Consider the following 24,291-nt stretch of genomic DNA (forward strand, 5'->3'; position numbering starts at 1 on the left):
ATGTTGCTGCGTTATCACCATGGCGGTTCCAGCATGGCAAGCTGCTCCTGATGAAAGCTTATCCCAGTACGCCAGTTGCAAAATCCATACCTTGTTACACATGTTAAACAAATCCATAAGATGGAAAATGAAAACTTTTGGAGTACATCACTGTTAGAAAAAATATAGTCGACAGAAAGCATGACATACACAACAACAAAGTTAATTGGTTGCAACTTCTTCGAATAAGAATAACCAAGGAGAAACCTTATTCATTGTTGATGAACAAGACTTAGATGAGAATGTCGTTGAAGTAAATACTCAGAGACGTACTGTAGGCGGCCTAAAGCTCCGCCAGACCTAACAACATTATTGACAAATTTGTGGCCAAATGATAAACCAGTATCACTGCCAAAATCCCAGGACATAAAATCAATAATGCATCTCATTCCAGTGAACGCCAGGTAGTTTTATCGAAACTTAACTTCAGAGCCTGACATTGTGGATGATGTCTATGATGAAGGTACAGTTGATTCCACTTTGAAGTAGTTTTAAAGTACATCAGTGTGTAAAAGAATCATATGGGTATAATTCATTTATGTACTTAACAGCAGTAATAAGTGTTAAAATATCAACTTTCATAAAATTTAATGAGATACTATAAAACAGTAGTGCATTTGATATAATGTTTCAACCATTTTTGTATTTACTTCTTCAGTTTGGTAGTCTTACATAGACACTGAATTGTTGAAAGATGAATTCCGAAATGTATTCATTTCAGTTGTATAAGTGTTGACTCATTTCCGCTCTTTCCAGCTACAAACCACAAGAACCAATTCCCGGTGTTAAATTTTAAGATAAGCAATAAAGAACTAGTTCCAATTTCGGCCCCCTACTCCCAGTGGATCAATAAATGTTGAGACTTAACAGTATTGATCTGATAGAGCATTAGCAACTGTTTATAATGCGAGAAATGCCATCGGGATACCGTCAAATCTGAATTTTATTTGTAAAGTTGCGCTAAAACAGTTCCAGTTCATAATGTAGATTTTGGAGTTGGTTCCATATTACATAACCAATTTTGACATATGACCGCCATAGCTTGGCAACCCATGTAGATTTTTGTTGACACAGGCAACGACTGATGCAGTATAGGATTTTTTTAAATTGTCTTTCGAACCTTATTGCTTATATGGAGGCAACGGATAAAGCTTCCACAAAACAACAGGACGACCATTAAATGCATGTATTTCTCTTCGTTCTTACAAAATTTGAATCGTTTCGCGCAAGTCTGAAACATGTTAAGTTGCGCAAGTATACATATGTACAAAAACGTGTTTTTTGCATATAATATCCAAATGAAGCTAGATTTTTGAAAGCAAATTTCAATTTCATCGTGACAATGATTTTTTTTTGTCTGACTCTCTGTAATTCGTTTCCTCGCATTCAGTTTGCATAAGAATGATTTTTATGTGCTACATTTACCTCGACTTGAAACCATAGTATCTCCACAGCGAATAAAGATTACTGGATGAAAATAATTCGTTTTGACTTTATTTTTTTACTCCATGTTTCTAGCTCACCCTCAGATAGGAACCGAGCACCAACACCAGCTTCCCCCACCCCTCCAAACCACGATTCTGCACACAGCCTTCTCCAACATGTTTTGTTAGTGAAAAAAGTTTGAACCGATTCGTACATGTTTAACGTATAGAGACAAGCTCAAAAAAAAAAAAAAAAAAAAAAACAAGATAACGTGTTTTTACACGTAGTTGTACGTAAAATGCGAATGGTGCACGTACAAATGTTGCTCTTAGCTAAACATTAATTTCAGCCCAATTAACAACTTTTGCAAAAGAATCAAGTATGGTGACTTTTACGTTTAAATTCGCTGACAGCACTAAAGACTGCTAAATTTAACGTTTAAGGTACAGTAGTAAATGATGACACTGACAACGCTAAAGATTAAACTGACTATACTACAGTACTTGTAACGTCCATGTTTGATCTTCAGTGCTGTCAGCCAACTTTAAACGTAATCTTTAGTCCTTTCAACCAGCTTTAAACGTAAGTCACCATGCTGGAAATAGAAAATGTACCTTTATCCAACGTCACTGTATATTTTACGTCAATGTAAGTATTATCTCAGTTTGTATCTTTTACTATGTACATTCCGACATTGCTCTTGTTCATTTGAAGAGCGAAAATAGTAAATAAAAATCACTCAGTGCGACTGGGGGCTGATTTTAAAAACTTGCTTCTAGAATTTTTTATCGCTTACGTGCTTAATGTCAAATATGTAAAACTTTAACTCATTTGTAAAGTAATTTCATGTTGAAACTGTTTTATACATGGAAGTTCGATTCGTTAAATAATTAGGGACATAGTGGTGATTTTAATATCTATTTAGCTGGAACACTGGAGCTGCAACAGTCTAGTACTTTACGTAAGTTGGTACATTTTCATTATCTCTTTCATAAATTGTTTATAAATAGCTTAGATGATGGGGGATAACTAATGTTTAATCTTGATTATTCTAATTGTAAATTTGAGGACGGCCTAATTCATCCGAACCCTCTCGTAGGAGTTAGATAAAACATCATATAGACTTCTTTTTGCATAGACAATTTAAAAAATTTCACTGGATTTTCGTGCGACAAAGTGCCGCCTTTCTGTAAATCTGTAGAGGTAACTTCTCTGACATCGTTGTCGTAATATCGCTGACAACAACAACACACTAGAGCGGACGTAGCCACGCAACACGTCACTGCTCTTTCAAAATTCATAGTGTTCGGGCGTCGTCCCAAGGTGCGGCCATCATGTGGCGTCTGGCGAAGCATCTCTCACGCCGGCCCACACTGCTGCTGCCCGGATGGACGGCGCAGCGGACGATGGCGAAGAAGGGCAAAGGCGAGGAGTTCGTGGTGACTCCGTGCGAAGTGGTTCGCTTCTGCGAGGAGGTGCTGGTTAGTGCAGGCGCCTGCCAGAGCAATGCGAAGGAGGCGGCGCACGTTATAGCCGCAGCAGACTACTTTGGCCGCAGCACACACGGCATCTTGCGGTTGGGTAAGTAACTAAACCAGCGTATGCGCCATAATTTTTAAATTACAGTGCGACATATCGTGTATATATTGTCGTAGTATATAATGGCCAAGTATCACGGCAAGTTGAGCAATGCACACGGGATGACAGACATCCAAACCACTAACAATTTAAATTCACATCTTCGAGGCAAAATGGGCATAATTATTGCCTATCAAACACGTGGTGGGGCCCAACGACATGTATTGAATGTGCGACTCAGTGTCGACTTCTATGAGCTGATTCCTGTCCCCCATCTGCTCCTATTCCTCGAACATATCCGCATACACTGCACCTCCCGCCGCCTTGATCCCCCTCATCCCCTGATTGCTCCTCTCCTCTCCAACCCCCGCACTCTGCCATGGCTTCACCGTTGTCCCCCCTACATCTCTACACCCTTCATCTCCTTTCCCAACGTGGCTTTCGTCGACTCCACCTCCCAGATGATGCCCTCTCTCCCTCCATTTATCCGTCCTATCAACTCTGATCCCCACCTCCCACTCCCTTCCCTGTCTTGTCCTGGCTCCCTCTCCCCCCCTTCCATCCTGTTTTTTCCCCACCTACCCTCACTTTGCCTCCCTTCTCTCACCTCCCCCCCCCCCCCCGAGTTCTTTTACATTTCCTTCCTCTGCCTTTCCCCATTCCTTCTCGCGTCCGCCCTGTCCCCTCTTATGAATCCTCTCCCTCTGTTGGTCCCCCCCCCCCCTCCTTCGTTTTTCCTCTCCTCCCTCCCATTTTCCCCCTCCTCTGTCCAGATCCTCCCCACCCCCCATCTACCCTTGGATGTGGTGTGTCACCTACATGTCGACTTTTTAGTGCAGTGTTTTCAGTGAGTGTTAAGTCTTGTGCATCTTTTCCAATGTGTTGCAAACGGAAATCATACTGTTGCTGGATGTGATTTTTGTATCTCTTGCGAACAGAAACCAGATTGTCGCCCTGTTTTTTCATTTTCTGTCTACTGTTTTACCTGTCTACTTCCTGCGTATTTTATCAGCATCGCCAACCCGTTGTTGTATGTTTTAACTTTCCAAAATTTTCCGCCGTCTTACAATTTAAGTCACCGTTTTATCGCCCGCTTTAATTCTTTCTTCTCTTCTTTTTATGTTTTAAAAACTCTGTAGGCTGAAGAGCAGCGTGCTAAGCAGAAGCCAGCCGACCCCATTCTGGGGGAATCGAAAGTCAATAAAGGAAAGAAAAGGAGTGTCGACCACACGACCATTGTGGTGTGAATTTTGGTAGTAATGGTACATGTGAAGTGCGTTGCCAGGGAAACACAGTTTATCGTTTTCAGATCTATTTTTTACTTTCACGTTAAGTTCCGTAGGACCAAATTGAGGAACTAATCTCCAAGGTGATAGAACATGTCAGTGCATGAAATTACAACCTAAAAGTAATAACACATAAAAATAAAATGTTCATGAACCCGAAAAAAGACAATCCATAAGTTTAAGTAAACGCAATCAACAATACAACAAGAATCAGCTTAATTTTTCAAGGAACTCCTCGAAAGAATAGAAGGAGTGACCCAAGAGGAAACTCTTCAGTTCGATTTGAAAGCGCTTGGATTATTGCTAAGATTTTTGAATTCAAGAGGTAGCTTATTGAAAATGGACGCAGCAGTATACTGTACACAAGAGTTAAGCAAGTCCGACCCCAAATGCAGGTTTGATTTCTGCCGAGTATTAACTGAGTGAAAACTGCTTATTCTTGGGAATAAGCTAATATTGTTAACAGGAAATGACAGCAAGGAATGTATATATTGAGAGGCCAATGTCAATATACGTAGACTCGTAAACAAGGGTCGACAAAAGTTTCGTCAACTTACACCACATATTGCCTGAAGCGCCCGTTTCTGTGCCAAGAATATCCTTTTAGAAAGGGAAGAGTTACCCCAAAATATAATACCATACGACATAACGAAAATAAGCAAAAAGTAGACTAATTTTCATGTCGAATGGTCACACCCTTTAGATCTTGCCCGGATAGTAAAAATGGCAGCATTAAGTCTTTGAACAATATACTGAATGTGAGCTTTCCACGACACCTAGAAATCTGAACTGTTCAGTTTCACAAATCATATGCTCATTCTGCGAAATTAAAACGTCAGGTTTTGATGAATTGCGTGTTAGAAATTGCAAAAACTGAGTCTTACTGTGATTTAGCGTTAGTTTATTTTCTAAAAGCCATGAACATAGGTCATGAACTGCACTATTTGAAATCAGGCCAATGTTGCACACAACATCCTTTTCTACCAAGATAGTGTCATCAGCAAACGTAAATATTTTAGAGTTACCCATAATATTACAGGGAACATCATTTATATACATAAGGAACAGGAGTGGCCCCAACACCAATCCCTGAGGCACCCCTCCACTCAGACCCCACATCACAACCGTTATCAACATTGTTAATAATTCCTTTTGCTGCCTGTTGCTAAAGTAAGAGGTGAACCGATTGTGAGCTACTCCTGTATTCCGTAATGGCCCAACATCTGGAGCAATATTTTGTGGCCAGCACAATCAAATGCCTTAGTTAAATAAAAAAACCTATGCCTAGCGTTCTAAAACTTTTGTTTAACCCATCCAATATCTTGCAGAGAAAAGAGAATATACCATTTTCAGTTGTTAAACGACTTCTAAAGCCAAACTGTACATTTGATAACAAATCGTGTGATATAAAATGATCAATTGTCTTTATGTACATAGACTTTTCATAAACTTGACAAACACTGATGACATAGAAATAGGTCTAAAATTGTCTACATTTTCTTTTTCTACCTTTTTATAAAGCAGCTTCACTACTGAGTTCTTTAATCGTTCAGGAAACTGACCAGCCCTAAAGAAAAAATTACAAATATCCACAAGAGTCGTTAGTTTTTAGTGACTTAATTATTGACTCTATCTCCCCCTTGTCTATGTCAAAGAGGAGTATTTCAGACATCAATCTCACAAAGGTAGTTGTCAAAAACGTTATATGATTACCTGTAGAAACTAAATTTTTATTTGATTCACCAGCAATGCTCAGAAAATGATTGTTAAGTACTGTACATATATCAGATTTATCAGTAACAGAAATATTTTTATTACGAACTGACTTTATATCGTCGACCTTGTGCTGTTGACCAGACACTTCCTTCACAACCGACCATATTGTTTTAATTTTATCCTGAGAATTGGCTATTCTATTTGCATACCACATACTCTTAGCCTTCCTAATAACATTTTAAGCACCTTACAATACTGTTTGTAATGGGCTACTGTAGCTTGATTGTGACTACTTCTAACATTTTGATATAATTCTCACTTTGTTCTACATGATATCTTTATCCCACTAGTCAGCCACCCAGGCTGCCTATTACTGCTAGTGCCCCTTTTAGAACTTTCTAATGGAAAGCAATCCTCAAAGAGCATGAGAAATGTGTTAAGGAAAGCATTGTATTTATCATCTATGTTATCGGTACTATAAACGTCCTGTCACTCTTGTTCCTTGACAAGGTTTAAAAAACTCTCTATTGCTGTTGCATTAACTTTCCTACATAGTTCGTGATTATATGTGCCATCTGTTTGAGAACAAAAGCCTTTTAATGTTAAAATTTGTGCATCAAGATCTGAAAGGCCATTCACCATTGTAATAATGGAATGCCCATCTAGTAAGGAAGAATGACTAAAAATATTGTCTATTGCTGTGCTACTGTTCCTCAGCACCCTAGCTGAAAAAAAAAAACAGTCTGCATGAGATCATATGAATTTAGGAGATCTACCAACATCCGTTTTCTTCACCATCATATACAAAATTTATATTGAAGTCAATCCATACAACTAATTTCTGGTACTCCCTACAATGTGAATCAAGAACCCTCTCTAGCTTGAGCAGAAATGCTCTGAAGTCATAGTTAGGAGACCTATAAACAACAACAATTAGAAATTTAGTTTCACTAAATTCAACTTCCCTGCACAACATTCAAATATCTGTTCAGTGCAGTGCCATGATACGTCTATGGACTCAAATGGAACACTGTTTTTTACTTAGATAGCCACTCTCCGACCTGGCAAGGAACTCCTTGAATAACAGCCACCTGGCAAAGGAAACCTCTGAATTGTCAAATTATTTAAGTGGTGTCCGATATAACAGTAATTTCAGAGTATCATCTATAAGCGGTTCACTAACGTAATCTCAAAATGGTTCAAATGGCTCTGAGCACTATGGGACTTAACAGCTGTGGTCATCAGTCCCCTAGAACTTAGAACTAATTAAACCTAACTAACCTAAGGACATCACATACATCCATGCCCGAGGCAGGATTCGAACCTGCGACCGTAGCAGTCGCACAGCCCCGGACTGCGTGCCTAGAACCACGAGGCCACCGTGGCCGGCGCTTAATCTCTAATACCTCTTATATACTGACGAAATATTCTAATTCTTTCTCTACTTGGAAACATGATGTCCCCTGAAGGTGAGCCATTAGATAGAGGGACTTCCTTTAAGCATGTATACCTATCAGCTGACTTCAATCTAAAAAATGTGTAGCTGTTACACCAACTACTACAGGAATTTTTCCATGAGTGATCCCACCACCACCCACTACTCTGTCATCTATAAGCTTTGCCAGCCTACCCTTACCATACCTAGTGAGGTGCAGGCTATGCCTAGTGAAACTCGATCTACTGATAGACCCAACTGGCACCATGGAAATGTGACCCATGCCCTCTGTCATCAGCACCCTCGCCAGCCCCCTGTTAACGCGCTTAACAGCCGCATTAAGATGAGTCCGATCATGACGCTGAAACCATTGCACGAAATGCACATTAGTGCCACCAGTTTTACCAGGTCACCGCCTACGTCATATTTCTCGTTCCTGTCAAGACTGTTCCCTGCTCCACCCACTATCACCACCTTATCCTCCTTTGTAAAATTCCTACATAACTCCCCTATGCTGTCAGTCACCTGCACCAACCCTACACTAGGCTTCCCAATGCTGGTGACCTGGTGCTCACTCCCCACACTTCCTGCGACTGCTGGTCCACACCTCTACCATGCGAACTACCTAGCAGCAGAACCTTCTTCCTTCCACTACTCACAAACCTACGACAGAGCCCACACTTCTCACTCGTGGTAAAATTTTACAGTTACTGAAAAAACTATACATCTACTCTACGTAAGTTTATTTACACCAGGATAACTAATTATAGACCTAACAATAGCGGTCTCGAAATTCCCTCTCTGCTAAGAAAGCAACTACTTGTATTAATATTACTACACCACATGTAATACCAACATCAACAAAACGTAACAATATTATTAGCTCAAACCAAAAATTCAAGCGGCCCCTGTAACACTCAACGATGCTGAAACACTGAATGAAAATTTTACTGAAATATTTCACTAGAAACAATAAGAAACCACTGCTTAAAACTTAAGCACGAAATTTACTAAACGACTTCGACGCACATAAAACTCTAAAAAAAAAAAAAAGCGATCGAACGTTTCCAAAAGTTTATTAAATCGTTATTTCTCCGCAAACAGCGCGAAACATCGCTGAAAACTGCTAAATTTAGTAACTGTATAACACTGCACAAATAACTTTGTCAATACTTAGCTTTATAACCGCTACAGCTGCAACTGCACGCCGCAAAATGTAAAAACACCACTCAATGTGAGTAGTAATGAGTGAAAGTACTGGAATTTCGACTGCCGAAGGTCTCACATAGAGAATTCTAATTCCTCAGTTACGTAGCGTGAAGAGTTGATTGATATTATGTTTGGAGTTCGGATTGCTTCCAAATGAGAATAAGCAGGAAATGATTAGAATGTCATGGATTCATCTCTGTGAACCTTCGCAGTAAAAGAGCGGATGCTGATTTTCTTTTGCAACTGTTTTGCACCCAGTGCCACAAGAGAACATTTTTAAGAAAGAAAACATGGTCTGATAGTTCCAAGCTATCCATCGAGAAGAACGTCATTTTAGTTTCTTGTTGGATAAGAGATAAGAGATTAAATGCAACAAGCGACTGCTTCTGAAACACTGTTGTTCAAGAACACCGTGAGCGATGACTGCGGTTTCTGCCAAGAACTCGCTTACGTCACGAGAGTGTTCCAATCAGAGGACAAAGCAAGGTTGTCGAAATATACGTATCGCATATAGCTACTAGGAACTTTGGTTCAAATGGCTCTGAGCACTATGGGACTTAACTTTTGAGGTCATCACTCCCCTAGAACTTAGAACTACTTAGACCTAACTAACTTAAGTACGTCACACACATCGATACCCGAGGCAGGATTCGAACCTGCAACCGTAGCGGTCGCCCGGTTCCAGGCTGAAGCGCCTAGAACCGCTCGGGCACCCTGGCCGGCTACTAGGAACTACCAGGATGTAGGAACGAACTCTAACTCTTCCAGTATCTATACGTAAAGATATGGTACCAAACTATGAACACTTTAAATTCACTTCTGCGACACAAAATTGGCCCCGAACGTGACAATTTTCTTAGTTCTGGCGTACACAAAGTTAGCTACAATGACTGTGAACAGCAGACGCACGCTCTTTTTAAACGCGATTTAGGGAAAACACTTATTTCCATAATAAGACAGGTTTTTGAGCACATATCAGTACAGAAAAGCATTCTGTTCAAGATATTAACGATAATATTTGCAAATATTAAATACGGGTTCAGGCGCCGCAAGACAGCTCAAAACATTTTTTTCTCGGCTTTGAACTGCCAACATAAAAATATCCAGTTCACAATGGAGTTTGACAGAAAACCCTTAAATATTACCATTACCCTCAATACACTAATACATTGTTTCAAAACTTATACAAGTACTATAACCTTCTTGCTCACGACGTCCAGTTACACTCAAAAATGCAGCTTTCCACTCAGTGATGCACCGTTTCATATCTGTTCCCATGTCAGAAGAAAATTTCAAAGGAAATTTGGACTGACTAATAACATTTATTGCCTCAACCAATAAGCGCAACTCTGTCTTGATTGACCACATATGGCAAAGCAAACAAAAATTGCAAATTGTACTCCTCCCCTATGCTCATTTGTTGCTTCTTCCAATGTCTGTACGAAATGGTGTGTAATCCTCCACTTAGGACAGGTATCACAGAGTGTAGCAAAAGCATTGATATCCTGCAGCTATAGGTTCCAAGAGTGAAATTTTCACTCTGCAGCGGTGTGTGCGTTGATATGAAACTTCCTGGCAGATTAAAACTGTGTGCCGGTTCATGACTCGAACTCTGGCCCTTTGGCTTTCTCAGGCAAGTGCTCTACCAACTGCGCTACCCAAGCTAGGTATCTCAGTTGGCAGAGCACTTTCCCACGAAAGGCATGAATCCCACGTTCGAGTCAGTCCGGCACAGGGAACTTAGAACTACTTAAACCTAACTAACCTAAGGACATCACACACATCCATGCCCGAGGCACGATTCAAACCTGCGACCGTAGCGATCGCGCGGTTCCAGACTGTAGCGCCTAAATCCGCTCGGTCACTCCGGCCGGCGATTTTCTTGCAGTATGAGGAATGTCACACCCCAGCGTATTACCAAAAACGAACATAAGACACAGTTATTAGCCTACAGTGACTAATGCAAAATTACTTGTTCTGATTGTGAGCAGTTTTACATTGTTTAGTCAGGCAGAGACAGCAACTTTGTCGGCTGACATTGAATGCATGCAGGTTACAGAATTATGACTCCGTATCTGAGTCAATGAGATGTAAGGACCCTGTGACGCGGATCAATGCACGTGACACTACAGGTCTTGCGACTTGCAGCGACCATCTCCAGCGAAGGGTGAGATCCTACTTGAGGCCATTTTAACATATGATAAAGTTCAGGTCATTATTGGGTATCTTTTCGTTGACATAATGATTTCCTGCCGAGCGTTCGCGATGTATGTCTGGCAAGGCAACTAGTGTGACGTCAAAAGTTCCTTGCCGAGACCCACGAGAAAGACAGGCCGTCGCGCGGTCGTCACAATACGGGACGCTGCATGTCTTACGAGTGACAGCAGTAGTTTCCGACGGCGAGCGAGTAATATTCCAGACGAGTTTAATAATTCTTGAGTGCGAGTTTTAACTACATGCAAGTTGGCTATAGCACACGGCAAAATTAAGGTCTTTAGTGGATACTTTTTGAATTAAATATTGATGTACTGTGGGTCTTGGAAGTAGCCGAGCCTTCACGAAGTGTGGCAGACAAGCCGACAAGTGTGACGTCATAAGTTCGCTGTAGAGCCAATATATCTCATTGGTTCCGTTCGTTGCAGTGCCCGTGGGCACAGCTCCACATTTGCTGAGCATGTACTGAGTGAAAGCCACAGCTACTAACCAGTCCATGTCCACCACTTAGCAAACAAAGATAAAAAAAACTCACCTTGTTGGAAGGTCTGGAAATCAACAGCATCTGGTCCACAGACCTGATTTAATATTAAAGGATCAAACACAGTTCAGTATTTCGCACAATCGATACTTCACTTAATCTTCACAGTTTTCCAATGCTTCCCAAACCATCATTTCCTTTCTATTCGTCAATTACCCTGTATTTATTTGTTTTATTGCGACTGCCTAAGTACTCCATATATTCAGTTATTGCGGTTGCCAATTCTATCTGTTACTGTGTTTCTGTATCACTTTCAGCATATAATACTTCTTTAAACCATTCTTTATAGTACTCTTTTCAAATACTGATTTTATTTTAATGGGATTTTTAATTTCATGTAAATGCTACGTAGGCAATTGTTCTCGAGTTTAGCACTAATATCTTTCCTGGTTTACTCCCTTTTTATTTATTTATTCTTCATATTTTTACGCTGAAGAGCCAAAGAAACTGGTACACCTGCCTAATATCGTGTAGGGCCCCGTGAGCACACAGAAGTGCCACAACACGACATGGCATGGACTCGACTAATGTCTAAAGTAGTACTGGACGGAACTGGCACCATGAATCCTGCAGGGCTGCCCATAAACCCAAAAGAGTGCGATGGGGTGGAGGTCTATTCTGAACAGCACTTTGCAAGACATCCCAGATATACTCAATAATGTTCATGTATAGGGATTCTGGTGGTCATGTTTAAACTCAGAAGAGTGTTCCTCGAGCCATTCTGTAGAAATTCTGGAAGTGTGGAGAATAGCATTGTCCTGCTGGAATTGCCCAAGTCCGTCGGAATGCACAGTGGACATGAGTGGATGCAGGTGGTCAGACAGGAAGCTTGCGTATGTGTCACCTGTCAGAGTCGTATCTACACGTTTCAGTGGAGTATAGCATTGTCCTGCTGGAATTGCCCAAGTCCGTCAGAATGCACAGTGGACATGAGTGGATGCAGGTGGTCAGACAGGAAGCTTGCGTATGTGTCACCTGTCATCTGTCATCTGCACACGGCCACATCATTACAGAGACTCCACCAGCTTGAACAGTCCCCTGCTGACATGCAGGGTCCATGGATTCGTGGGGTTGTCTCCATACCCATACACGTCCATCCGCTCGATACAATTTGAAATGAGACTCGCCCCACCAGGCAACATGTTTCCAGTCATCAACAGTCCACTGTCGGTGTTGACGGGCCCAGGCGAGAAATAAAGCTTTGTGTCGTGCAGTCATCAAGAGTGGCTCCGAAAGCCCATATCGATGATGTTTCGTTGAACGGTTCGCACGCTGGCCCAACATTGAAATCTGCAGCAATTACTTAAATCTTGGTAACTTGCCATTGTAGTAGCAGTAGCCGATCTAACAACTGCGCCAGACACTTGTTGTCTTATACAGGCGTTGCCGACCGCAGCGCCGTACTCGGTCTTTTTACACATCTCTGTATTTGAGTACACAAGCCTATAACAGTTTCTTGGGCGCTTCAGTGTATTTACGAGGATAGCCATGTGAGTAATGAATTTTCTTTTCCGGCAGAACAATTTTGTGACTATCATCGCAAAGGTATTAACTTGCATCGCAACATTTGTCAATACTTTCAGAATGTGTAGCTAGTGCCAAACAATTTGTTTAAACACTTTTGTTCTTTCTGCTCAGTAATATTGGTAAAATTTATGTTGTGATAATTTTTGATTCAAGAGTTTTAGTCTTCCTCCAAGCAAAGTTGAACGTCATCTGGATGCAAACCATCAGAGCTATGAGTCTTGCACAACAGAGATGTGTTTCATAGCAGTGATGGTGAACAAGTGTTCTTAGCTGCTCAGGCGTCCATTTTACAGCCCTTGTTTACTGGACATTTGTTTTCTTATTTTCGTCTATAATACCGCCTCTGAAGGGTGCCTACCAGACAATCGTAATATCAATGTCGGTACGTTTATTGCACTGTCAGAGGTATCACAACGATTTTAGTTTATAACTTTCGAATTGTTCGCTTGCAGACCAGGGTCCCTTATCCCAAACTGATATGTTTATCTCTTTACGCCATCCCTGAAAGTCTGCAACATTATCACGGAATCACTCTATATATACATACATATACAGTCGCTGGCACCTATTACTTTGATGCACTGTAGCGTCGTTCGATGAAGTTTCTGGACATGGGTTTCTATCCTCATTTTGTTTCTTAAGGCAGCTTCTCCATCCTGTCGAAGTTTGTAGGTATATGATTTTGAAACGTCCTGCGTAGATCATTTAATGTAAAAAATGTCAAACATCGATTGAAATTAAAAAAGGAAATGAAACGTATTATTCCTTAAAATATCAGGAACAGTACTAGTATATGTAGCAAAATCTAACATCATAACAAGAATGCAAACTAAAATGATTAAGTGGATTGATCACAAAATGGCATCAAAGGAAGTCAGATCCATGTCTGTTGCCCAGAAGCGAATAACTAGGAGGATGATCGAGAACGAGATCTAAAGACACTCTGAAAAGGGAACTAAAATCTTTAAAGGTTTCTAATTGAAGTTCGGTAAAATAGTTTCAGATCATCTGACATACTATGTTTTGCTTGATATCATTATATTATTATTTATTTCTTATCTCAGACATTATGTCTGCTCAGAAGTAGAAAGTGACGCGGACCTTGATCAAGCGTGACTTCCTTTTAACTGTACGGTATATGTTATATTGCATTTAGGAACTTTTGGGTAATTGAACATGTATCAGTAATTACGGATTTCTGTAGTTGTATATATAAGTTTAGATGTAGCTGTATTGCATTGATGTACTGGTGGATATTGTGTGGTATGACTCCTGTAGTTGATAGTATAATTGGTATAATGTCAACTTTATCCTGATGCCACATATCCTCGACTTCCTCAGCCAGTTGGATGTATTTTTCAATTTTTTCTCCTGTTTTCTTTTGTATATTTGTTGTATTGGGTATGGCTATTTCGATTAGTTGTGTTAATTTCTTCTTTTTATTGGTGAGTATGATGTCAGGTTTGTTATGTGGTATTGTTTTCTCTGTTATAATGGTTCTGTTCCAATATAATTTGTATTCATCATTTTCCAGTACATTTTGTGGTGCATGCTTGTATGTGGGAACGTGTTGTTTTATAAGTTTATGTTGTAAGGCAAGCTGTTGATGTATTATTTTTGCTACATTGTCATGTCTTCTGGGGTATTCTGTATTTGCTAGTATTGTACACCCGCTTGTGATGTGATCTACTGTTTCTATTTGTTGTTTGCAAAGTATGCATTTATCTGTTGTGGTATTGGGATCTTTAATAATATGCTTGGTGTAATATCTGGTGTTTATTGTTTGATCCTGTATTGCAATCATGAATCCTTCCGTCTCACTGTATATATTGCCTTTTCTTAGCCATGTGTTGGCTGCGTCTTGATCGATGTGTGGCTTTGTTAGATGGTACGGGTGCTTGCCATGTAGTGTTTTCTTTTTCCAATTTACTTTCTTTGTATCTGTTGATGTTATGTGTTCTAAAGGGTTGTAGAAGTGGTTATGAAATTGCAATGGTGTAGCAGATGTATTTATATGAGTGATTGCTTTGTATATTTTGCTAGTTTCTGCTCTTTCTAGAAAGAATTTTTTAAATTGTTTACCTGTCCATAATGTAGGTTTTCTATGTCGATAAATCCCCTTCCTCCTTCCTTTCTGCTTAATGTGAATCTTTCTGTTGCTGAATGTATGTGATGTATTCTATATTTGTGGCATTGTGATCGTGTAAGTGTATTGATTGCTTCTAGGTCTGTGTTACTCCATTTCACTACTCCAAATGAGTAGGTCAATATTGGTATAGCATAAGTATTTATAGCTTTTGTTTTGTTTCTTAATGTCAATTCTGTTTTCAGTATTTTTGTTAGTCTTTGTCTATATTTTTCCTTTAGTTCTTCTTTAATATTTGTATTATCTATTCCTACTTTTTGTCTGTATCCTAGATATTTATAGGCATCTGTTTTTTCCATCGCTTCTATGCAGTCGCTGTGGTTATCCAATATGTAATCTTCTTGTTTAGTGTGTTTTCCCTTGACTATGCTATTTTTCTTACATTTGTCTGTTCCAAAAGCCATATTTATATCATTGCTGAATACTTCTGTTATCCTTAGTAATTGGTTGAGTAGTTGATTTGTTGCTGCCAGTAGTTTTAGATCATCCAGGTATAGCAAATGTGTGATTTTGTGTGGGTATGTTCCAGTAATGTTGTATCCATAATTTGTATTATTTAGCATGTTGGATAGCGGGTTCAGAGCAAGGCAGAACCAGAAAGGACTTAATGAGTCTCCTTGGTATATTCCACGGTTAATTTGTATTGGCTGTGATGTGATATGATTTGAATTTGTTTGGATATTAAGTGTGGTTTTCCAATTTTTCATTACTATGTTTAGGAACTGTATCAATTTAGGATCTACTTTGTATATTTCCAATATTTGTAGTAACCATGAGTGGGGTACACTATCAAAAGCTTTTCAGTAATCAATGTATGCGTAGTGTAGCGGCCTTTTGTTTAGTTTTAGCTTGATATGTCACCTCTGCATCTATTATCAGTTGCTCTTTACATCCTTGTGCTCCTTTGCAACAGCCTTTTTGTTCTTCATTTATAATTTTGTTCTGTGTTGTATGTGTCATTAATTTCTGTGTAATGACTGAAGTTAATATTTTGTATGTTGTTGGTAGGCATGTTATGGGGCGGTATTTAGTTGGGTTTGCTGTGTCTGCTTGATATTTAGGTTTCATATAAGTTATTCCATGTGTAAGTGTATCAGGGAATGTGTATGGGTTTTCAATGTAACTGTTAAATAATTTAGTTATATGTGAATGTGTTGAGGTGAACTTCTTTAGCCAGAAATTTGCTATTGTATCTTTTCCAGGGGCTTTCCAGTTGTGCTTAAAATTAATTGCTTGGGTGACTTCATGTTGCAAAATTATCACTTCAGGCATTTGTGGTATCATCTTGTATGTGTCTGTTTCTGCTTCTATCCACCGTGCATGCCTGTTATGTTGTACCGGGTTTGACCATATGTTGCTCCAGAAGTGTTCCATGTCTGTTATGTTTGTTGGATTGTCTATTTTAATGTGTGTGATGTCTATTGTCTGGTAAAATTTCTTTTGGTTTGTGTTGAATGTTTGGTTTTGTTTCCTTCTATTTTCACTTTTTTGTATCTTCTAAGTCGTTTGGCCAATGCTTGTAATTTCTGCCTCTTTTCATCTAATTGCTCTATCGCTTCTTGTTGTGAGATTTTACCTAACCTTTTTCTTTTTTTCTGACATTTGATGTCTTATAAATTGTGTTATCTGTCCAATGTCTTTTCTCAGTTTTTGTATTCTGATCTGTAGCCTGTGTTGCCATGCTGGTTTTGTGGGTTTCTTCTGTGCGTTGGTTGGTTCTAATCTCTGACTAGTGTGTATATTTAGTGTAGTGAGTGCTCCTATATAAACCAGTAGTTGTAACTCTTCTATAGTTGTGTTTTCATTTATTTTGTTGTGTATGATTGAGTTGATAGTTTTTATAGTTGTTTCGACTTTTGGGTTATTTGGCGGTCTATGCAAGAATGGTCCAATGTCTGTATTTGTATCCTTGTATTCTATATATATCAGCTGAAATTTTTCTTCTATATCTAACATGTGTGTCACTTCGTGTTCTATTTGTACTTGTTCTGGTGACAGTCTTAAGATTTCGTTTTCCTCTGATTGTTTAATTGATGTGTGTTGTTCTTTGTTTGTTTGCTCTGGGATGTTTGAGTCCATTACTGTATTTTCTTCTTATTCTGATTGCACATTATTTTGTTGCAGTATTTGTTGTACTTGTTGTTTGATGTCTTCTCATTCTGACTGGGGTATCCTGTTATTTTTGATTATTACACGGATCTGATCAGCTGGTCGTTGTTCTGTTAAAAACTTTAATTCTGGGTATCTGGTAATAAATGTTGTGTATACTTGTGATCTGTATCCAGTTGTGTTGGTTCCTAGGTTTGTTGCTTGGTAATAACAGAACATGAGGTGTCGATTAACTTCATCTGACCATCTCATCCTCTGTCTTTGTTTTCCTTCTAGGGTGGTTGCAGGAAGCGTATCCTGCAAAACACCTCTATTTGGATTTAAATCATTTTCCAGTTGGCTAGCAGTGTCGTTACCATTGTGGGCGGGCATAGGTTTCAAGCGTCGTCCCCGACCATGACGGCGCTTGTCCGAGGCTTCTTTAGTTGTGTCCTGAACCAACTAATCACACTAAAAGGGGTTAGCCCTATTAGTGGTTTGTTCTTTTCATCGCCTTTTACGACTGGCAGAACATACCGGAGGCCTATTCTTTTCCCGGGCCTCCACGGGGATATTATTATTATTATTATTATTATTACTGATTTTATTGTCGTGGTGATTTCTTAGCTTTAACGCACTTCCATAGAACTCTACAACTTGAGTAGTTTATCGACTTAGTTCTGTTCTTTTAATGTCTCATAAAAGGTTTTAGCCCGCATTTCTCTTTATGTACGAAGAAGTCTGCATAATCCTTCTTCTGTTTAATTTGAGCCCAATAATTCTCGATTGCTTACCATTCAGTGACTTTAATTTCAAGTATCTGTTTCATTTATTATTATTATTGCTCTAAGAGTTCAAATAATACTCAGCATCTGTTATAAAAATTTCTTATCTCCATGGTGGACTCACCTGAATCTGGATCACAGTACCGAGCAGTCTACCGAGTGTTGAGTGCTCTAAGGGAGGGGTGTGTTTGTGTTACAGGCTTTTATGTGGACGAGCTGTGCAGCGGCAGAGTGAATGGGCAAGCGCGTCCGTGCCTCATACAGGAGACGTCTGCCACAGCCAATGTGGATGGCTGCAACGCAATGGGCGCAGTCGTCGGCAACTTCTGCAACAACCTCGCCTTGAAGAAAGCCAGGGACTGCGGCGTCGGATACGTCTGCGCCAGGCGTAAGAGGCACAGTGATTTACTTCATACAAAGCGCACTGCTAGCCATTAAAATTGCAACACTACGAAGAACGGTACTGAATGAAATTTTATTTATTGTGTGTAGAGTATAGTAGGAAGATACAGCGCGTGGCAGATCCAAACTCGATCACTAACTCGGGACTTCTCTTGATCATGGCAGCCATCTATGACACATGTACAGACACACACATTCAGAAAACATAGCAAACGCACTGCAACTGTAGAATATGTGGTTGCAGGCGACTGGATACACTCGAGTACAGTGCTATACTATGCTGTCCGACTAGGAAAACAGTGCATCTGCGTCATGTGTTGACAATTGTACTACTTCTACAAGCAATTTTAGAATACGTGGCGAGAAGTTATGTCATGATCGCACGGGCAGAAGTGACATAAAATCGATGAAATTACAAAAAATGACGAAATACGTATAAATTGGGGAGGGGGGGGGGGGGAAGAATACGTCAAAATGTGGGAGAAATTGAGGGGAATGAGGGACTACTTGCATGTCATTTGCTTGATGCGGGAAAATTATTGTTCATGGGAACGAATATGCGACACCAAGAGGAATACAGGGAAATGTAGACACGGAAGCACCAGGAAGCAGGGAAACAAGTCACTTTTCGTCGAGAGCGATAAAACGGTTGGAACAGAATGTTTAACGTGGATATCACCGAATGTAAACTAATAAATTTTTATGTGTCGGATCACAAGCCCCGGGGGACTCCAAAGATATCGGCAACCGCCTTATAAAATTTTATAAAGTATTCTTAGCTAAAGAGCGATGTATTACCAGCTTGGGTAACTGCAATATACATCTACAGAATGGACCGCGTGTTTGACCGTGCACAGGGCTGTTTAGCTGTTTTAAACCCTAACAATCAGTACTTACAATGTGCCTCTCTGTACTCTCCACTAATCACAACCTTGCGGCGTCAGCTAACAAATACCTCAAACAGCTTCTGTATGTTTTTTTAACAACATTCTACTATATGTATATTGAGGTAATAGTCATACATGCAAGTTGACTGGAAAAGAGAGCCATATGCCTGTTAACTGAAATAGATCTGCGTTAAAGGGTGGTAGAAATTAGGTGAAAAGATTGTTTGAAAGGGATTGTAATGAGGTATGATTTAATGTTAGATTGATGATACATTCTAGGGAGAAGGTGATGTTGCTGAAGGTCATTTATCACACATTTAACCATTTTTTTCCTTTGTTCTCTTGGGGTGTATCAGTTGTATGGTATAACTTGCGGTCGACTCGTATACAATTGTGTGTTCTGTGTGTGACTTAGAGCACTGTCTACCTGCGATCGTTAACAGCAAACCTCTCCATACCACAGTCATCAGCGGACTTCCAACACATGTGTGATGAAACATGTCCATCGATGGACATTGTACCCTCCTCTAGACAAACGAAGATGAGTGCAAAGTACCGCATTTCTCTGTCGCATCTTGGAGATAATTCGAGTCTTCAGTTCCATATAGCTACGCAGCCACTGTTACTACACTTTTCATTTTCGTCCTACCAAAAATGCATGCATATGGATCATTAGGGAGAAGGCAGGTCTTAGGATTCTTTAGTAGGTTAGTGTACAAGATGCGCTAATATTCTCGCAGAAAATCAAACAGTACAAGGGGTTTGTCAGCAATATGACCATATACATACGGAAAACTGTGAAAACATACGAAAAATGACATAAAACCGTTAAAATTCGAGGAAAACGTGACATAATTACGAAAAATCGATATGAGATATATAAAAATATAGGGAGATACGATGAAATATCTGAAATCTCGAAAACACAGTAAAAATACGGAAACTGACTGATAATACATAAAATTAGAGAAAAATACCATGAAATAAGAACTGAGCAAAATCAATAAAATTGTGTGTTCTGGAAAAGGAGAGTAGACTGAGGCTAGATATACACAATTTAATAGCGGAGAGAGGAGGCTTTCTGAAAACGATTCGCTCGCATCTCGTGGTAGTGCGGTAACGTTCTCGCTTCCCACGCCCGGGTTCCCGGCGGGGCCAGGGATTTTCTCTGCCTCGTGATGGCTGGGTGTTGTGTGGTGTCCTTAGGTTAGTTAGGTTTATGTAGTTCTAAGTTATAGGGGACTGATGACCATAGATGTTAAGTCCCATAGTGCTCAGAGCCATTTGAACCATTTATTTGGAAACGATTCGTCAAGGGGAATGGCAATATTATCCTGCAAATGAGTAATGCAACCTAACACCGGACCATGACTTCTGTGTGCAAATGAAAGGTTACCAGGGGTGGTGGTAAACTGCGGGATTGTACTTCATAAACAGCAGGCGTTCTGCATCTCTGGAAACATATGTACTTCTTTGTGTTACAAAGAATCGATTTTTTCTTTGGTGTGCAAGGTAGTCGTTTTATCAATTCATAGTTTGTTACCATCGTTTACTATGGAGAAAGATCAGGGAGAACGTAGGTCATGCTTTGGAAATGTATTTCTTACACTGGAATATTAACAGCGGTGCAATCAACAAGACCAATATATCAGACACCAGACAGCTCTAGCACTATAGCGTGTTTAAATGCAGGACCCATAAATTGGGAATAGTGCAGTCTAGTAATTGATCGGCGTTGAAATTACGGATAAAACTGGTAAATTTGATAAACCTGATCATGCTATCAGCTGTGGTGCTTATTACAGTACACCGCCTCATATTGACGGTGTCCTTTCCATCTCATCCGTCAACTGGTAACGCTGATGATTACCACATAATGGTTGACTGACAGCTCTTGTTTGAGATGGACAGAGAGTCTTGATGGGATCAGCACCTTCTGGAGATGGCCTTCACCCAAACAGTGATAGCAATATGAGGAATCAATTGCAAAGGAACACCTAGATATCTGCTACCGCGTTACTGTGGAAGATGAATTTATGTAGATGTCATCAATCACGTTCGGACAGCTGTTTGGAAACGCCCCACAATGCCGCAAACTTTTCCAATTTCCATGTGTTGTGATTCCTCCCACAATTTTTTTGTCAATAAGAACCGCCATCTCTGTATTTCATTCCAATAACCCTGTATTGTGAGTGTAGCAGCATAGTTTACAAAGAGCGATGTCCAGTTTCCTTTGAGAGCCAATGGATCGAGACATGTTAATTACTTTAGCACCTCTTACAGACCTCGAAGTCATAGTGGAAAAACAAAATGTGTGTAGTCATATATTGCCATATATTGCTCGGATGTGTTAAAAAAAAAAACCCACATCAGACTGCTAATGAAAGAACAACACAGGGCCCCTCCTCTTGAAATTGATAGCCTCTGGTATATGGTCCTCCTACAGTACAGATGACGAAACTTTACACTGGTCTGTGGAAGCGACTTCGATCACTGCCCAGCTGATCCAGTGGAGCAGTGCATGTACATTTCGTGGTATCACCACATATGGTCAATCCCAGCTCCCAGGTGGTATTTATTTTATGATATATCAGAAGACGTGCGTGCAGTAATAAGTTCTCAACCGGCTGACGTTAACAGAGATTTTATAGTTTGTAGTTTTTCTTTGTTGTATGGTACAAAATAACAAGGAGGGTAAGAGTGTTTGGGCCACAGTCATGTATGCACCCTGAGAGACTGCAGAAGCCCGCATCTCGTGGTCGTGCGGTAACGTTCTCGCTTCCAACGCCCGGGTTCCCGTGTTCGATTCCCGGCGGGGTCAGGGATTTTCTCTGCCTCGTGATGGCTGGGTGTTGTGTTCTGTCCTTCGGTTAGTTAGGTTTAAGTAGTTGTAAGTTCTAGGGGACTGATGACCATAGATGTTAAGTCCCATAGTTCTCAGAGCCATTTGAACCATTAGACTGCAGAACCTGTATGTAGTTTGGAGACAGTAGCAAAATCCTCATTCTCTTTCCAGCTCCTGTATGATGGGGCGTCTTCCTAATTTTCCTGATAAGAAACACCATCGTAACTGCTCTTACTGTCTTTTCTCCTGTTGAAGGAGAAAGCTTCGTTTGGCAGAGGCGTTACATACTGTACACAGTTGGCTGAGCTATGACAACACATTCCGATTTCCACCGAATGGTCAAAACACAGCCTTGTCACATTAACTCAGCTCACCTTGTTTCTCTATGGTATGCAGAATGTGTTAGATATGGTTCTCACTGAATCCGTCTTAAATTGGAATGATCACATGGACAAAGCTGCAGGAAGGGCGGGGTAGAGAATGAGCAACAGTTACAAGATGCATAGGGACTGTCAAAAAAACCACACTGAATTTTTCTGTATGGGATCCTTAGCAGATAGGTTTGAAAAAGGTGACTCGTTTTGAGACATGAGAGTGGCACTAATATGATTCACCATTGGTTGTAATCATTAAAAGACGTCTCGATAGCATCCAAAGGAAATGTGTGGCTGAATTTCTTCTGTCACCCAAGGATTTATACTAGCCCTCGTCTTTTTACCTACTTGATCCTCTGGTGCCTTCACTACTTCATCTCTCAAAGCTACCCATTCTTCTTCTACTGTATTTCTTTCCCCCATTCTTGTCAATTGTTCCCTTATGCTCTTCCTGAAACTCTGTACAACCTCTGGTTTAGTCAGTTTATCAAGGTCCCATCTCCTTAAATTCCCACCTTTTTGCAGTTTCTTCAGTTTTAATCTACAGCTCATAACCAATAGATTGTGGTCAGAGTCCGCATCTGCCCCTGGAAATGTCTTACAATTTAAAACCTCTTTCCCAAATCTCTGTCTTACCATTATATAATCTATCTGAAACCTGTCAGTATCTCCAGGCTTCTTCCATGTATGCAACTTCCTTTTATGATTCTTGAACCAAGTGTTCGCTATGATTAAGTTGTGCTCTGTGCAAAATTCTACGAGACGGGTTCCTCTTTCACTTCTCTCCCCCAATCCATATTCACCTACCACATTTCCTTTTCTTCCTTTTCCTACTATCGAATTCCAGTCACCCATGCCTATTAAATTTTCGTCTCCTTTCACTATCTGAATAATTTCTTTTATCTCATCATACATTTCTTCAATTTCTTCGTCATCTGCAGAGCTAGTTGGCACATAGACTTGTACTACTGTCGTAGGTGTGGGCTTCGTGTCTATCTTGGCCACAATAATGCATTCACTATGTTGTTCGTAGTAGCTTACCCGAACTCCTATTTTTTATTCATTATTAAACCTACTCCTGCATTACCCCTATTTGATTTTTTGTTTATAACCCTGTATTCACCTGACCAGAAGTCTTGTTCCTCCTGCCACCAACCTTCACTAATTCTCACTATATCTACAGTCCTGGAAATTGAAATAAGAACACCGTGAATTCATTGTCCCAGGAAGGGGAAACTTTATTGACACATTCCTGGGGTCAGGTACATCACATGACCACACTGACAGAACCACAGGCACATAGACACAGGAAACAGAGCATGCACAATGTCGGCACTAGTACAGTGTATATCCACCTTTCGCAGCAATGCAGGCTACTATTCTGCCATGGAGACGATCGTAGAGATGCTGGATGTAGTCGTGTGGAACGGCTTGCCATGCCATTTCCACCTGGCGCCTCAGTGGGACCAGCGTTCGTGCTGGACGTGCAGACCACGTGAGACGACGCTTCATCCAGTCCCAAACATGCTCAATGGGGGACAGATCCGGAGATCTTGCTGGCCAGGGTAGTTGACTTACACCTAGAGCACGTTGGGTGGCACGGGATACATGCGGACGTGCATTGTCCTGTTGGAACAGCAAGTTCCCTTGCCGGTCTAGGAATGGTAGAACGATGGGTTCGATGACGGTTTGGATGCACCGTGCACTATTCAGTGTCCCCTCGACCATCACCAGAGGTGTACGGCCAGTGTAGGAGATCGCTCCCCACACCATGATGCCGGGTGTTGGCCCTGT

At 40.4% G+C, this 24,291-nt stretch overlaps 1 protein-coding gene across 1 annotated transcript in view; it reads left to right on the top strand.

Annotated features, from left to right (window-relative positions):
• The first annotated feature begins 2,684 nt into the window (after positions 1–2,684).
• LOC126272448 (uncharacterized oxidoreductase YjmC-like) overlaps positions 2,685–24,291 on the top strand; it is a 108,698-nt gene continuing 87,091 nt past the window's right edge. Inside the window, exons 1-2 of the mRNA XM_049975324.1 lie at positions 2,685–3,045; positions 18,189–18,377. Coding sequence (XP_049831281.1) covers positions 2,799–3,045; positions 18,189–18,377 — 436 coding nt within the window. The 5' untranslated portion in view covers positions 2,685–2,798. The remainder of the gene's footprint in view (positions 3,046–18,188; positions 18,378–24,291) is intronic.

The sequence above is a fragment of the Schistocerca gregaria genome, chromosome 5 (assembly GCF_023897955.1).
Source record: "Schistocerca gregaria isolate iqSchGreg1 chromosome 5, iqSchGreg1.2, whole genome shotgun sequence".
Lineage (NCBI taxonomy): Eukaryota > Metazoa > Arthropoda > Insecta > Orthoptera > Acrididae > Schistocerca > Schistocerca gregaria.